At 39.4% G+C, this 17,646-nt stretch overlaps 1 protein-coding gene and 1 non-coding gene across 2 annotated transcripts; both read left to right on the top strand.

Annotated features, from left to right (window-relative positions):
- The first annotated feature begins 1,711 nt into the window (after nt 1-1,711).
- On the top strand, nt 1,712-10,137 carry pmela (premelanosome protein a). The gene is made up of 12 exons (XM_037678912.1): nt 1,712-1,868; nt 2,837-2,932; nt 3,022-3,168; nt 3,427-3,561; nt 5,230-5,391; nt 5,489-5,773; nt 5,858-6,508; nt 6,581-6,742; nt 6,844-6,946; nt 7,259-7,464; nt 7,552-7,642; nt 9,673-10,137. Exons 1-12 carry the CDS (start codon nt 1,817-1,819, stop codon nt 9,824-9,826), a joined length of 2,244 nt encoding a protein of 747 aa, XP_037534840.1. The 5' UTR covers nt 1,712-1,816; the 3' UTR covers nt 9,827-10,137.
- On the top strand, nt 3,868-3,939 carry trnag-ucc. Its single transcript has one exon. It is a non-coding gene; the product is annotated as a tRNA-Gly (tRNA).
- Nucleotides 10,138-17,646: the final 7,509 nt, after the last annotated feature.

Genomic DNA, 17,646 nt, shown 5'->3' with positions numbered 1-17,646 from the left:
AACATTGATTTATTTTTATATTAGTGGTTTAGATTTTTCTGCCAAACCTTTTATATCTTCATTGGCGTTGTTGTTTCTCCACAGAGAGTACACCTGAACTGGATGGTTAATGTCTTTGTTGCTTTCCTGTCCTCTCGTTTTCCCCACGAGGCAGACGGCTGCTCGTCCTGAGCCCGGCTCTGCTGGAGGTTTCCTTTTCTTCCTCCACGAGTTCATTTTTCCATCTATAAATCGCTCCTTGGTCTGTTGCCTTCTTATATCTCCTCCCACATGTCACGTCGTCAGTGCAGTCACAGCGTGCGCTCTCAGGCCATCATTACCTGCAGCGTCCTCTCAGTGCGTTTTGAACTCAGCAAAAAGGCCTTTTCTTACTCTGCTCCTGCTTCCTGGAACACCTTACAACCGTCCACTTTGATTTATTTAAGGGATTTTACATTTTTTACAATGTTAATAAAAATATCAAGGCAAACATGTTCTTGTTTTAAGTATTTTACCTCGTTTTAAATCTTAATTTGACTGTTTATAACTGCTTTTATTTGCGTTTTGTTGAATTATTGTCTTTTTTATATCTGTCTAAAACAGGTCTCTCTTGTAAACGAGTCCTCGTGACCCAATGAGACTAACCTGTATAAATAACGGTTGAATGAATGAGCATTGGTTTGACCTTTGAGCCTGTGAGCGGCAGCAGCCTAAGGTGGGCCGCAGGATGTGGAGCAACGTGCGAGGAAATGAAAAGATGCTTTTGAACGAGCGCCCACGCTCTAATCTTGTGACATCCATGCTGTAAGGTCAAACTTCACATTCAGTTGTGCTTTGTTCACGACATCACGTACATATTTTTTACTGACTGAAACTATTTGCTGTGTTGCCACATGCGTTCTCGAGGCTTTCTGTTCCCAGGATTTCATTTTTGAAGGAGTGTCAGGTTCTTTATCCAGCTTTTTGTTTCTGGAAATTATCATTCCATAGTCTGAGCACTAGTTTCCAAATAACTAGTAATTAAAATAAATTCTAAATTAGAATAAACAAAAAGTGCCAATATTTGGTTTGAATGTGTCTAACCAGTAAAAATAAACTGCTCCCGTCACAATCGAATGAGATATTGAAAGATTTTGCAAGATCTGTATAGCTATTTTTGTGTTTGATAACTGTGCAGGTCATTTTGGTATGGCTTAACCATTTGTAGATGTGCATTCATGGATCACATTCAGAGAGTTTCATTAAAATGCATCTAGTGGTTTATGAGATATTCTGCTAACAGACAAATGCAGTTAACTCCAATAGTTAATAGTAAACTTATAAAACCAGATCGCATGTGATCAGTAAGTGCTCAGAACATGCGTTGAGCAATCATCTCTGTCGCAACACCAACGTTTAGCTCAGTAGCTGTAAAATTATAGTTACATTTGGGATAGCTAAGTTTACTTAGCTGTGGAGGCCATCTTGAACTGAGGCAACTCCAAAATGTAATCAGCTGTACATGTTCTTTCAGTGAATATTTTCTGAATGTTTCATTGAAATCATTTCAGTATTTCTTGAGATATTTTGCTAACAGACAGACAACAAGCACAAACACTCACGTTATTGTTCATTTTTCATGGTGGCGGGCAACAACAGCGAAGTTCTGACTAAACAGACAAAACCGAGGGGAGGTCCCAGTCTGCAGACTCCCTGTGATGTCAGAGGCCTGAACACAGTTTATGGTAATTCAGGTCCAGGAGTATTTTAAAAAGACTGAGCGGGGTTGAGGTCTGTTTGGAGGTTTGTTCAGGACAGCGGGATCTGGACTCAGAGGGGAAACAGAACTGAACCCAGGATGAGATCTGTGGCGCTGCTAGTTTTGGCCTTCACGTCAGTGGTGGCAGTAGGTAAGCAGATCTGACTTTAAAAACAAACAAACAAACAAACAAACGTTCATATCAGCTGTTCAACGGGTGAATCGCAGGACAAAACAAACGTTGTTGGGGTTTATCTTCAATTAGCGGCTAAAAAAAGGAAATATCAAAACAAAACTGGACATTTTTTAAAATTTAAATAAGTATTTTTCTGTTTTTGTTTATCTCAAATCACCTGCAACGAACCGTTGTTTATAAATTATCGTTTTGTTTTTGCTTTCTCAAGATTTTATTACGAAATGCTCAAATCTTTTTTAAATTTTTCTTTTTTCCTCTGTGTCTTTGCATCAGAATTGATTAAAACCAGGGATGTAGATTACTTAGGATAAACACAAGTAACATAAACTAACACGACATTGTGTTTTTTGTTTGTTTATTTTTGTTTATTTATGGTTTGGACCACAAATCGAACAACAAACAGTCAGATCCGTTGCTTCGCGCTCACACACTCAACACTTTGAGAGCAGAAAGAACGGAAACAAAACTCGACGATCTGATTTTCCGCCAATAAAACATTATTTTATTATTTTGATTTAAAATCATTTTGTGATTTATGACTAATAGCTCCAAACGGTGACGAGAAGAAACGTAAAAGCCACTGATCGTGTTAAAGTGAGTGTGTTTATGTAAAAATGTTGGATTTTTTTGGAGCAGATTTGGTTGTAGCTGAATCTGGGAGCCCTCGCACCTCACACTGGGGTTACTGGTGCTCAGCTGAGAGTCACATGAAAAGGATTGAGGGGGATTTTGGTCCGTGTGACTCCCACCGCCAAGAACCTTCACACCCTTTACTCCCATCAACTAACGTTCACATTTATAATGTGAAAAACTTGGAATCCAACCAGTTTCTCAGTCATTTACAGATAAAACATGAGTTTCCCAGCATTTTCTACTGGTTGCTCCATTTTTTTTTGTCCTTAACTTTACATCTTTTTCTGCAGGACAGAGAAGTCAGTTCACACGCTACCGACAATGGAACCCCCGGATGTATCCGGTTTGGCAGGACGGAGACCCAAGGTTCAGAAACTGTTGGTTTGGTGAGACTCGTTTGCTTCTTTGCGTTAAAAAGAACGCCGTTTCTGCCAGTTCGTTTAAAACCCGATTAAACCGTGTTTACGTTTTCCAGGTGGTGAGGTGACCTTTGACCTTAAGAATGATGCGCCCACTCTGACAGGAGCCAGATCAACGTTCACCATCAACCTTAATTTCCCACCAAACCAGACGGCGCTGCCCGACGGCGAGGTGGTGTGGGCACAAAACTGCACCGTCAACGGTGAGGAAAGATCGAGACCAAACAAGATTCATGTGATCGATCGATTCACTGGTCATCAGTTTTATAAATAAGTGTTCGTTACAACAAACTGACAAATCAAAAACGTGTCTAAATCGTTCACTCCTACGTATGATGATTATTTAAAAAAAAAAAAAAGACAAATTTGATTAAGTGTTGTATTTATTAAAACCTTTTCAGAAAATAAACCAGTAAAACCAGTTTTATTCCTAAAGTTGTGATCAAAATGTCTTTGTTCAGGACGTCAGTACCAGGAGGGTCAGGCTGTGTACCCAGACCAGACCTCTGAGTGGACCGGAGTTTTCCCTGACGGCACGCCGTTCACCAGGACCCAGAACAGGAAGCCCCGCTACGTGTTTGTGTGGAAAACATGGGGTAAATCTGAACACATGAACAAATGCTGCAACACAACATGTACATTGTAGCAACATTGTTTTATTGCACTTCATAACTTTTAAATGTATGATAACCACACAGACAAAGAACAAACCATAAACGTGGTTTTAAACTGATAATTTAACTTGAACAGTATAGTTTGAATATTATCATAACAATAAAACAGTTTTTTTTTTAATCCAGTTGTTTTTTCTAAAAATAAAATTTGAGTTTAGAGTCAAACTAGAGATGGATTTAATGATCACAAAACAGGATTTCAGTCTCTTGAAAACTGGACAATATTTTGCGTTGGTGGTATAGTGGTTAGCATAGCTGCCTTCCAAGCAATTGACCCGGGTTCAATTCCCGGCTAACGCATTCAATTTAGGGGCGGCTGTGGCTGAGTGGTTAGAGCAGTCGTTCTCCGATGCAAGAGTTGGGGGTTCGAATCCACCAGCAGTCACATGCCGAAGTGTCCTTCCGGAAGGCTTCATCAGTCAAGGAAACACGCAACAAAACTGATTCTTCCCCCAACAGCTTACTCCAAAGTGGAACAAACCAGTTCTGCTTGTGACCTGACTGAAAAATGTTGGATTGTATACCTGGATTATTGAGCATGGACTTTGTTGTTTTCAACCAGTTTTGACAAGACTGTCAACAAGGAAGAGGGCCGGCAATGGAGGAGGGGCGTATCAAAGAGACCATCTTATCACAAGCAGAACTGGTTTGTTCCACTTTGGAATAAGCTGTTGGGGGAAGAATCAGTTTTGTTGTGCGTTTCCTTGACTGATGAAGCCTTCTGGATTGAAGGCGAAATGTTTCAGCTCAAAAAAAATCTGTCCAGATGACCTGACTGAAAAATGTTGCATAATTCAATATCTTGTTTGATTTATTGGCACTTGTAGTATGTGTTGTGAAAGGTTCTCAACTACTAATAAACCATATTTTAGCTCAATATCTGCAGAAGTGACTGAATTACAGCCATTTATGTGCCAGCTAAGGTAGATTAGCTGTGGTAGCTATCTTTAATTGGCTTGATTTACAAAGTTAATTAGTTGGAGATTATCATCTAATAATTACTTTTTGAAAGTTTCATTAAAATCCATCCAGTGGTTTATGAGATATTTTGCTAACAGACAAACAGGCTCAACGCCAACAGTTAATCTCGAGCAAAGATGTTTCAAAATATGTTGTTCTTGAAGTACGTGTTGGGGATGATGCTCAGCTACTACCACACCAAAATGTAGGTACTTATTTGTAAAACTGGCTGAGATGTAGCCTTTTTTGTCTTTGTTAGTCAGTTTTGCCAAAAGCTAATTGGTTGTAGATCACATGCAAGGATCACATTCAAATTCATCCAGTGGTTTATGAGATATTTTGCTAACGGACAGACAAAGTTCATTCCAATAGTTAATGGCAAAGTTATAAAAACAGACCTCATATGATCAGTTCGTACATGGAGTGTCCGTTGGGGATCAGTCTCGTGTAATACCACACCAAGTTTTAGCTCGATGTCTAAAATTTACTGAAGTATAGCCATTATTTTGCTAACGGTACTAACCGTACAAACAAATACACACACACAATAAATAAAAAGCGAGAATTTAAGCAACATTTCCAGACCATGAGGAGATTTATACTGTTTGTGGTTTTGATTCTGTTTTTGAGGCCGGTACTGGCAGGTTGCAGACGGGCCGTCCTCCTCTCTCTCCATCGGAACAGAAAATGTCCCACTGGGCTCCTACAACATGGAGGTCGTCATCTATCACTGCCGAGGAAGAGACAAGTTCGTCCCCCTCGGCTACGCCTCCACGGTCTTCACCATCACAGGTAGCTGTGTCCTCTACGCTCTAAGCTTCGGGAAGTTTATCCTTTTTTTTCCCTTTAGTAAATCTCTTAACGTCTCAGCGTGTTTTTCTGTCATTAGATCAGGTTCCGTTCCAGATTTCACTTTCTCAAGTCAACGATGTCAACCAGAACGACCAGAACTTCATCCAGAACCAAGCCATTGCCTTCGCCGTCACACTCCACGATCCCAGCCAGTACCTGAACAGCGCAGACATCAGCTTCAGCTGGGACTTCGGTGACAACAGTGGGACGCTCATCTCTAGAGAGCGCACCGTCACACACACCTACCTCTCAGTGGGAACCTTCAAACCTCAGGTGGTCCTGATGGCGAGCATTCCCAACTCCTGTCAGAACCCTACAGCTGGTAAGAACTTTAAATGATCGTTTTCTAAATGTTTTAGCATACAGTGTGCTGCTTTTCTGAATCATTTCACCTTTTTTTTCCCAGTTGCACCTGTTGATGCCTCTGCGGCTCCAGCTGTGGTTGTCGTGGCCTCCACCCCTGCAGCTGCATCACCTGAGGAAGAGGAGGGGATCGCTCTGGATGTTCCTGCCTCCGATGCCACACCAGTCGCTGCTTCGGTGCAGCCCCCTGAGGAGGAACCCGTTGCCATCAACACAGACACAGAGGCTGTAGAGGTTGCCTCAGTGGCTCCTGCAGGAGTGGATGCAGCTGTTGTCCCAGCAGAGCAAGATCCTGCCGACACAGCTGGAGAAGCAGCTGCTGCTGAAGAGACCGACGCTGCTGCGGCTGAAGAACCAGAGGCTGTTGAAACAGCTGCTGAAGATGTGGCAGATGCTGAAAACGTGCCTGTGGTTGATGCTGCTGCCTCAGCTGCTCCTGCTGCAGAGGGTGAAGAAGCTGCAACTGAGGGGCTTGACGATGCCGTCGTTGCCCCTGAGGCAGACGTAGCCGAAGAGCCGGAAGCTAATGATGCTTCTGTAGAATCTGCCGAGGCTACGTCTGTCGTCACTGAGGTGGTCCAAGCTGAAACTGAAGCACCTGCAGGTGACGTTGTTGCTCTCGCTGCCACTGAGACGCCAGGAGAGGCAGCTCAAGCTGATACCGAGACCGAAAACGCTACTGAAGCCGCCACAAGTACAGATTCCCCACTACAAACTACAACCCTGTGCAAAGAGAAACAAAATCACTCATAGTTCTCTCGCGCAGGTGAAGACGACGCTGCTCCAGTTGAGGGTGAGGTTCAGGCTGAAGCAGAAGCAGCTCCATCTCAGGCTGCCCTGGTTGTGGTCAAAAGACAGGCGCCGGAGCTCACGGCCGACTGCACCATCTACCGCTACGGCTCCCTCGCTACATCGGTGGATGTTGTTCGTAAGTGTTGTGCCACTTTGTGTGGCGCACATCACAATTCTGCACAGACAATAAAGATATTTAATAATGCTTTGCTGTTTTTGTGTTCTTGAACCCTGCAGAGGGTATTGAAAGTGTGGAGATTGTTCAGGTGGCCAATGTCGTGTCAGTGGCGACTGCGTTGGATCAGAACGCAGTGGATGTCACCATCTCCTGTCAGGGAAGGTGGGTACAAGCTTTCTTCATGTAGCTGGAGCTAGATTAGCTAATTATCTATCACTACACCTCTATCATCCATTAAGGTCTTGTGTTCTCTGTTTTTCTACTATAAACTACACCTGAACCAACCCTTCTGTGTTTACCTGTCTCTTCCCTGTCCTCTCATCCCCCAAACGTTCAGGACAAAAGGGCCACCCATGATATTTGACTTCTTTTACCTTCTTTGTTTTAAAAGAATATGTGAAAACCTTTACCATCTTATCAGCTTCACAACCTTGACCTCTTCTCCCAATGTCTCCATCTCTCTCCCGACTGTAGTCTGCCAAGTGAAGTGTGCACTGTCATCTCTGATGCCGACTGTGTCACACCGGTACAAACCATCTGCAACGCAGCCTCGCCCTCTCCAGACTGTCAGATGATCCTTCGTCAGTTCTTCAACGAGACCGGAGTCTTCTGCCTCAACGTCTCACTGACCAATGACGTCAGTCTGGCCATGGCGAGCGCTAGAGTCAATGTAGCAGTGGGTGAGTGAGATAAAAGCAAACATTCACAATAATTTGTTGTAAAAGTGTATTTTTTTATTTAAGTGATGCCATTTCCATTCGTTTCAGCCTCTGGTGGTTCACCAGCTGGAACTGCTGCGACTGTGCTGGGTGTTATGGTCCTCGCTTGCGTTGTTTGTTGTTTGGGTTTGATGTATAGGTAAGTGACTAAGTCAAGGAAGTGACCAAAAAATAAAAACTTTTAATACTAGAAATATAATGAAAAATTTACAAGTTAATAACGTATTCAAGGTATTGAAATTACGTTTTAGTCAAAATCAAAGTTTTTAAAGAGATCTGTGTCTCTTTTTTGTTGCTTTTTATAGCTTCTTGAACACAAGTTACAATCTTCTCACTTTTTATAAACGTGGGACAGTAGTCCCTCGTTTATTGCGGGGGATCCGTACCCTGAAATCCCGCGATAAGTGCAAAACCATGAAGTAAGGATAGTAGTACAAGTAGTAATTAGTAGGGATGTGCAATATGTTATAAAATTCATATCCCAATATCTATTGTGATGGGTGGCGGTAACAATATACATCATGATATGTTTTTGGTACAAAACTTGCAATAGGAATGGGGAAAAAAAAGCATCGGGTCTCATTTTGCCAGTTTCCTCAGTGGCTTTAACCAGACAGGGTCTCGCAATAAAATCACACAACACAGCATTCTTGTCACAGATCAGAGAGCAGGTTTAACCCTTTTTTAAGCACAAATGCACTCTCTAAAACTGACCAATGCTTACTTTAACTTTTGATGGAACACGGCATTTTGCGCATGCGTCCGAATACGGCAACAGTATGGCAAGTTAGCGTGTAGCTTCACTACATAGCTCTCGAAGAAAACAGACTTTAACACCATATACGCACAGTTTTCAACTCAAAAAACGTAACGGTTAAATCTGACAACTCTGATTTTACTTCAGACACAGCATTACTGCAGTTAGCCGGTAGAATACAGATCTCTATCATAGACTAAATGTCTATCGTTCCTACCGTGTATCACATATATCGCGCATTCCTCGTGAGTAGCAGTTTATTTTAGTGTGTATATATATATATATATATATATATATATATATATATGAAGGCATTTAAAACCCTTCCCACACTCTTGCAATGTTCTAAACAATGTTTCTAAACTCTAAACGCTCTAAAAGATCACAGCATGTCATGATCTCAGCTCTCTGCCTCTGACTGCACTCTGCCATCTGCCAACACTCTCGGCCACGCCCACTTCTCCGCTGCAGAGCGGAGATATGACAGGCTACAGAAGGAAGCTTCTCCTGCAGCTTGGGCTGCACACAGTGCTACATAATTTAAAATAATGTATTTAAAATAAAAATTCCATGCTGATCTTGCGGCTCATCCATCAGTCAGTCAATTGTGTGTCGTGTCCAATCTCACTTTGAAAAACTGCGATAGAGCGAGTCCGTGAAAACGAACCGCTAACTAGCGAGGGACTACTGTAGTAGAAAAAACTTTATTTGCATATTATAATTGCCAGAAAAAAACTAGGATGATTTGGAAGCAGTGAATGAGTCAACATTAGAAAAATAAAAATCTGTGATTGACCAGCTAAACTAAATGTTCAGTAGTATATAATTTACTACAAGAAAAATAGGGCAGTATTTGGCAAATAAAAAAGCCATCAGGCAATAAAGCAGAACACCTTAAAATTTATTGAAATCAAAATTCAAATACTTCCCTGCCTTTATTTTATTTCAAATAAACTAATTAATTTTCAATCTTTGTCAAGTCTCCATGGTATCACAGTATTAAACTAAACTTGCCTACAGGGTTGTAAAAACTTGGTTTTAAGCCAAACACTGTTTTAAAATCTGAACTAGGCAAAGAAGTATGACATCAAGAACAAAACATGTGTTTTAATTCATAAATAGAGAAATTTTATTTAATCTCACTGCAAAAAAAAAAAAAAAAAATAGTGACTTTAGACTCTGGAAACTGAGTTTCACCTAAACATGTAATATCAGTTCACATGTATTATTTTAAAGAACATTTCTTTGAGCATGACTAAACTAGTTTAAATTCTATCTTTGATCAGAACGCATTTGCCGACGGTTTTGTTTTAGTTGGTTCCAGGCTTTTAATCAATGATGATAGAAGATAAAATCTCCTGTCTGTGTGAACTCTCGTTGAAATACTTTCTCTGCGACGTGTCTCTGACTAGGCGGTTTAAGCAGTACCAGCCTCTGAGGGACGAGCACGCTGCCGAGGACGAGGGACGATTCTTTGTAACGTCGGTGCCTTTGCTGCTGTGGAACCTGCTGAGTCGACATTCACCAGGAGAAAGCCGTCCGCTTCTTCAGGGAAGAATTGTTTAAAAATAAGTAGTAAAAATGTAAAACGTCTGCTAACATATCAACTTTATATATAGATGTATGTAGTGGTTTCATCACCGAGGGTCTTCACACCATGTTCTACATATGGACAAATCAGGAATTGTTTCTGTAACACTATAAAATAAATTGTCCTATTATAATTGGTACAAATAATAGCAACCATGATATATGTTTGTGGCCTGTTTACACTAAACTTAAAGGTATTTCAATTTACCTTCCTTCAGGATGAAGTTTCACAGAAATATATTAGGTGTGTGACTTTGAAATGAATAAATGGGCCTTTGTCTCCATCATGTGCTTCTCTGATGCGTTTGTCTCAAGGCACAGTCACAGGATTTCACATCACCAGCGGCTCAAAATGCCTGAAACTGAACATGCTTTGGGTTTAAGCACTTTGACCTTTTTTAACATTAAAAGGTCAACTCGAGAGTTATGGGAGTAATAACTAGTGATGTAAAAGACAAGACAAAAACATCCAGTGTTCACCAGTATTTTGTTTGTAATTTAAAAGTGGAAGCAAATTCTCTGCAGCGGTTTTAAGTTATAACAAGATTATTAATCAATGGGTAAAAGCAGCATCATTCCTGTGATGATAAATAATATTTCACTTAACGGTAGACCAGTTTAGTTTAGTTTTGTGTTTCCTACTGGACAGGATGAGCAGAAATCATTACAACCCCCCTTCAGGTAGGTTCAGTCATTGCAAATATTATTAAAGCATATTTCAGTCTGAACATGACTTCATTTCTGGAAAACTAAGTCAACTCTATAAAAACATTAATTCAACAGCATTTCTTTCATTTAAACCCCAGTGACATTCATATGAAATACAAGCGATGCAGAAAGTGTCGAGTCTGTTTCTTTCATTGTTCAACCATTGTTGTATCTTTTACAGATAAATCCCAAGAATCTCTTTGTGAAATTATTATAAATCTTCTAAATAAATGGTAAACACATCCCAATATGTGGATCGACTGGCTGCATGATGTACTTTCTGAATTTGCAGTAAGATTTGTTGGAAAATAATTGGACCTGATGCATTTGACCATAAATAAATAAATAAATGAAAACAACTATGTTACAGCTGCTTTACAGAATTAAATAAATCTTGGACACAGAATGAAATGTTAGATTTACTGATGCAACCACTTCACCGTTTTATTTCACAGTTCTTGATATAAAAGCTAAGAGCTGTATTACAAAAGTGACTGAAAAAGAGGGCGCAACTAAGTGTCGGTGCTAATATTTGTTTTGTATCCTGCAGTTGGTGCTTTCATGTTTTTATTACTGTAAATTTAATTATACAAGTAAGAAAATGTAGGTTATGTTTAGCTAAATGTTTAACTGTGCAGAAATTGTGTACGTATTCCCAAAGCAGAAAAGTACATGTCGTATTAATACGTTTCTCACTACGTCTGGCATTGCTGCATCAAAATTATCTTAATGAATTTCAATAACTCGCTAAAGATTTCGGTAAATTAGGAGTTTATTAAAAATGTTTCAATACCTATCAGGGATTATTTACAACACCACAGCATATACGGTGTTAATCACAGCACTGTAAGTTTTAAATAACTGAGTCCAGTTTAATGTCTATAACGACAATTTTTGAGTGTAAAATAGCAGAAAACGTAATGGAAATAGTAGGTTTGGTCAGATTTGCATTAAAGTACCCCATATTTCACATTTAGAAAACATTCAACATGTTTAGCCACGCTGAGAGGAATGAAATGCACGTTTAGCAGTAGCATGTTGACTTGTGGTAATGCTTTATGATTAGTGTAACATGATGTATGACAGCCTCACCCTCACCGTTGCGCACTGCACTGCAGGAATAAAGGCTGACGTCACTGCAGCAAATTCTTTCATGGAATAAGCTACAGCCGGCCCAACAAGGACAAAGACAGGCAGCGATGGGGGGGAACGAGATGTTTTAATCGCATTTAAAAAAAATTCTGGTTTTAGGAATTCCTTATTTAGCGGTTTTTCCTCTTTACCTCTGCTTTATTTAAATAGCAGGAAATAAGTGATGATTTAATATTGTTGTATCTTTCTAAACTAAACCTGTGAGGAAACCAAGAGGGCTTTTGAAATGACGTGTTACGACCCTCCACATGAACAGACCTGTGTAACACTGCCGCACACTCTATTATAGTAATTGTCAGACATGGCCATTAATCACTTCCGTCTATTAATTTGTCTCTTGGCCACATGTACCATCTTTGTTCACTCCTGACGGCCCAGCAGCTCTTCTGGGAGGTCATCATTTTAAAAAAAGATCATCTCTTTCTCAGCCCCGACAGTGCTTTATCCAGTCACAGAAAGCAAACCATTTTTTTTTTTTTTTCAGATGACCAGCCGTTTTTGAGCTTTTGTTGTGACTGCGGGCAGTAAAAGTGGATATGAGTCACTAAAGGGGGCATATCACCCAGGAAACCACACAGCTCTGATGAGCCTGTTCGACTTGTGTTGCTCGCCACTCCCTGGCAACAAATCTTTAAAGGATGTAATTACTTTCATCTGTCCTCAGCACTGCAGAAACCTTTAAAAAGATGTCATGATAACTAACCCTGCTGCCAATAATCAGAATATATGCCATAGCAGAGTTCCTCTCTAACACAATTGCTCTAATCATTGCAGCGGTCAGACATAAAACACAAATCTGTGAAAAATCCAGTGGAGGAATAATTTAGGAATAATGCTTGTTCCAACAATGTTTCTCAATCAGGTATAAAGAGTAAAATATTAGTAAATATTGTGGAACAGCACAAACAGAAATCATTCTCTGCAGTCTTAACTAGACCTGTCACGATAACAAATTTTGCTGGGCGATTGTCTCAGAAATTATTGCGATAAATGAGAATATTGTTTGAAATTTGACAATAATTAGTAATTATTGTCAAATTTAAGAAGAAATGTTTAATTTGTTTTGAGTGTAGTACCTTTTTTTGAACACCAAATGGCAGTATAAGACTGCTTGAACTGAAGGATGGATAGTGAGGAAGCGAGCAGCGTGTCTCTTTAAGAAAAATGGGAAGGGAGCCCCTTGACGTGACATGTGCTGTCTCTCTTGGGTTCTTAAAATGGCAGACGCTCTGTGTGGTTTGAGCTCTTTAGCATAGCATTTTGCACACAGAGCTTTTAATTACAAAAAAAATTCAATAAACAAGTTCTCAGCTTCTTTTTGCAGAGAAAAACTTTTTACAAGAAGGCATGTATGAGTGTCCTTTATATGAAACAAGGATGTTTCGTGGGTTTTTTTTTTTCTGATCAAGCCAAAGTATACCAATTTCTTATAGTAAAGCTTCACTTTGAACTTTTTTTTTTTTGCATAAATGTCACAATGTTTTTATCGAAAGATTCAAACACAAGCAGGTCTCCAGAGGCAGATAACAAGGGAAAAGTTATTTTGTGTACAGCAAAATCAGGGCCGATGAAGGCAGGAAGTCCAAAAAACATAACCATCAAACAAACAGGTCATTTTGATAAAAGAGAAAGCAAAACATGGTGTGAGAAACACAAAACACCAGAAGGATAGAAAAAGAAACATCCTAAATACAGGGATACATACTGAGTAATAAGAGTTACATCCAACTAATTGAGCTAAGGAAATAAATGAAACTAGAACATTTCTGGAGACACTTTGACAGGGACTGCCATGTGGCAGCCATTTTAAAATGTTGATTTGACAGTACTAGTGTTTGGGTTCACTCTCGGCTACCACCATACAACATTTCAGCCCAATATGGCAAAAAAAAAAAGAGTTTTAATATATTTTTTTCTTTTAAGCTATTGTGGCCATCTTGGATTTTTGACTTGGATTCAGTATGTGATGGGAAACACTGGGTACTCCAGTTTTCTCCCACAGACCAAAAACATGCATCTTAGGCTGATTGGTAACTCTAAATTGTCCCTAGGTGAGTGAGAGAGTGAATGGTTGTTTATCTCGTTTGTCTCTATGTGTCCCTGTGATGGACTTGCAACCTGTCCAGGGTGTCCCCCGTCTCTCGCAAAGTGATAGCTGAACATGGGCACCGGCAACCCCAAAAAGGAAAAGGCGGGTAAAGATGATGGATGGATGGATGGATGGATGGATGGATGGATGGATGGATGGGTGGATGGAGAACGTTCTCAGCTACAACCACACCAAATTTCAGTTCTCTGTGTACAAATAGCTGAGTTAAAGCCATTTCAAATTAGCTTTGGCTGCCATATTTAATCTTTTATTTAAATTCATGATTTAGAGGCCATTGTTCTCAGATAACACTACACCAAATTTCAGCTCAATATCTTTTTAAATAGTTGAGTTATTTGTTTGTAAAATATGTCGCCATAGTAACTCGAAATGCCATTAAAAGTAATAGGACACGGTGCCAGACGGTCGTTTTGATATAACATTTGTGGGGGTACACATTGCGGTTCAGGCCGCCCTAAAGTTGATGGAAGTGCAAGACCCTTTTCAGGTGGATAATACCCCAACTTAAAAAGAATGCCAATTAAAAATACTAACAATAAAACTAATTCAAGCTCATTTTTAATCAAGCTTTGCAGAATCAAAACATCTTCGAAAATATCTAGTTTTTATTTTCAAGTCTTCAAAATGAAAAATTTGTACCAACTATGAAAATGACATTTATTTACGCTTTGAAATCTACATATAAGTCCAGCATTAATTGTTACCCGCTAAATGATGCTTAAACCTGTTCAGATCTTCAACAAAAACATCCAAATCGGATCAATAGAAGGTGACTCTCTTCTCCCCCATAATAATAATGTAATGAGATATGTTTATATCCCTCTTTTCTACTTGGGATATTTAAATGCCTGTTTATCTTTGAAATCTGACACACATACTGACTTTTTAGTCTTGAAATGGTAACAGATATTTCAGTGTCAGAGAAGCAAAATTGAATTCATGGCTCCTGTGGGAATTCATGGCGCAGCAGAAGGATCATTTGCTAATGGCGTCATCTGGCTGAGGGTTAGTGTTTCTCACCAGAATGAATTCAGAAAGTTGACCATCTTTTTCCATTTTTCTTTTGTTAGTTTTTACATGTAAATGTATGTTTTTACATCCCCTCTATCTGAAAATGGAGACGATATATATATATATATATATATATATATCTCTCTAAATATATAAATGTATATATATATATATATATGTATGTATATATTTCACTGAGGCCATAAAGGCGGGATGGAAAAAAAAAGATGGTGGTTTGTACAGAAAGACAGAGAGGAAGACGGAAGGAGTGAGACGAAGGGGGAGGGAAAGAGAGGAGAGAGTTACTGACCATAAAGCAGGTTGATTAGATTACAGAGCAATGTCTAACAGGCCATTTGTTACACAGAGAAACAGACCTCGTCTGTAGAAGTCATTTAGATTAAGGAGCAAATGTGCGTACGTATTAGTGAAAATGCCCCAAAAAAGACATTAGCATATTTTTCCTCCATGTGTGGGTTGCGTTGTGATGTGCTGCAGGAAGAACAAACCCAACGATAAACTCATGATAAAAATCGATCCTTGTAGACTGAAACATAAAAGGTAAACGCATACAGTACAATAAATGTTGATGTTTAGTACAAGAGAGAATGAATTTACCGACGGGACTAAAACCATCGAGCATCACTTGGGACACAAAGGGAGAGAAAGTGCCACGCCCAGTCGACGCAGAGCACACTGAACTACATGAACTTGGTGAAGGAAAGTCTACAGACCTCGGTTAAAACGACATGAAACTCTGACACATGCTAAAAGATGTGCTGCCTCACAGACTATCATCCATGTTTCAAATGACCTTTGACATGGCCATGCACCACGATCAGCTTTAACAGTCTGACAATATAACGAAAGACTTCAACCCACTGTTTGTTCAGGAGTTGCTGAGTAATGATTTATTCCTCCTTGTTTATTATTGGCTTCAAACTGCCCTGGTTGTTGTTCTATATGTTATAGAAAGCTATTTTAGCAACCTAAGTTTGGAGAAAAACTGTTCAGTTCTGACCAGACTGACGAGCTAACGGCTAGACTGAAGAGACTAAAACCAAAAGTGGATTGCTTTCATCTTAAAACAATGCCAATCATAAATAAATGAATAAATAATGAAATGGTTCCAATAAGAAAATCCATTTTGTTGTTATTCTGATAGAAATATTATGATATTGCTGCTGAAGTGCCCCAGGCTGCACTCAGAAGCTCCAGCTAGCTGCTGCTGCTCTGAGCGTGCAACCAACCATCTGATTCTATGTAAATAACAATGTACTGCAAAACTGATGGCAGTGTAAATTATTTTTAATGGAGCATGCACTTCTATATTTTCTGAGATAAGGGTCATTTAAAAATGCCAACATTCCACTGTTAGGGAATTTTTGGTCAAAGTTTATGGCTGAGAATAACTCTGCCCATGAACCATATGTTTGGGTTTGCAGAGATAGCTGGATGAGGAGCTGGACGAGGACACAATGTGCAGATGTTGCACCAAGGACGCCTCCGAGTCTGTGAGCTCGGCTGAACTGATAAGAGCATAAAAACAAGCTTCACACATGGCCCGAGGCAGATTCTTGTGACTGGGCTTCATCCGTGTACTACATGTATATTTGTGTAACCTGTCGTGAACATCTGTCCTTGCAAGTAAAAAAACAGTTTAAAATCTTCTCCTGTCGTCGAGTGCGGCTTCTTTTGAGTAAGTGAGATAAAGCGAGAATATTTTTCTTCAACATCCACTTTCATCTTAGCCGTTAGCTCGTCAATCCAGTCGAAATAAACAATTTCTCCAAACTGAGGTTGTTCAAAAAGCCATCCACAACAGGTAAGATATTAACTAACGGTACTCAAAACCATTGTACAAATCTCACTTTAACGGATCTGAATAATTCCTTTAAACTCACTCACCCCCCTCAAGCAGGAGGTTGAGAAGCATTAAGTGTAGAAACAGCTTCTATTTGTATTTGTATTCATACCCATCTGCTCACTACAGACTCATGTTCGGACTGATGTTTAATATTTAATTTACCGTATTATTTTACATTATTAATGTTTAGCGTATATCTTCGATCCTTTTATACTGTTTCTTGTTACATTTTTGCTATTTTTGGGTGTAACTGGGACCTTGTGTACACAATTTCGTTCCACCTCACGTACCACATGTGATGCGAATGACAATAAAGAACCTTGAACTTTAATTTGTGATTTTAAAACATTGGCTTTAGAAACTGATGTGTAAGGCAAATTTTCATGCTGAAGACAATAAGCCAAAAAATAAAAAATAAATAAATGCAATGAAAAGACAATATCACAAATATGAAGTCACTGATCTGTAGGCATGAAGGGATGCCATGGAAAAAGTAATTTTTGTACACACTGTGGGTGGACTGTTATCTTTAAATCTATATTTTATTTTTATTGTCTTTATATGGTTATGTTTTTCTGGATTTTTTTCCTCAGATGAGCTGCCTAACAGCTTGGACAAAGAAACTTTCTCTCTTTCTTTTTTCTGAGTTTACATGAACTCGCTGAACCAGGAAATGGCTGCTGACCACACATACAAATGAACTTGTCTGAAAGCGTACGCCCTGTGTTTGTTGGTTTAGTACAGTTTAAAAACGACATAAGTGCAAGTTAATTTGTGTTTTAATTATTATTTTCTATAAATATTTGATAAGGAGACATTTTTGATTGGTTGACAAAGCAGGAGAGGAGAGGGATTTATAATGCATCATGGCCTAAAAAGCCTCTCATCGATTTGGTGTGTGGATTTAGATTTTGGACACATCGTTTGTGTTTTTGCTATTTTATATAT

This window comes from Nematolebias whitei, chromosome 7, assembly GCF_014905685.2.
Source record: "Nematolebias whitei isolate Nwh7 chromosome 7, NemWhi1, whole genome shotgun sequence".
Lineage (NCBI taxonomy): Eukaryota > Metazoa > Chordata > Actinopteri > Cyprinodontiformes > Rivulidae > Nematolebias > Nematolebias whitei.
Note: the sequence above shows the minus strand (reverse complement) of the source record. Positions and strands in the feature narration are given on the sequence as shown.

What these genes read in the sequence shown, in the direction of transcription:
- pmela (XM_037678912.1), top strand. Translation starts at nt 1,817, where the DNA reads ATGAGATCTGTGGCGCTGCTAGTTTTGGCCTTCACGTCAGTGGTGGCA. An exon ending in GTTCAGAAACTGTTGGTTTG is followed by an intron (nt 2,933 to 3,021) that starts GTGAGACTCGTT and finishes TACGTTTTCCAG; the next exon opens with GTGGTGAGGTGACCTTTGAC. An exon ending in ACAAAACTGCACCGTCAACG is followed by an intron (nt 3,169 to 3,426) that starts GTGAGGAAAGAT and finishes GTCTTTGTTCAG; the next exon opens with GACGTCAGTACCAGGAGGGT.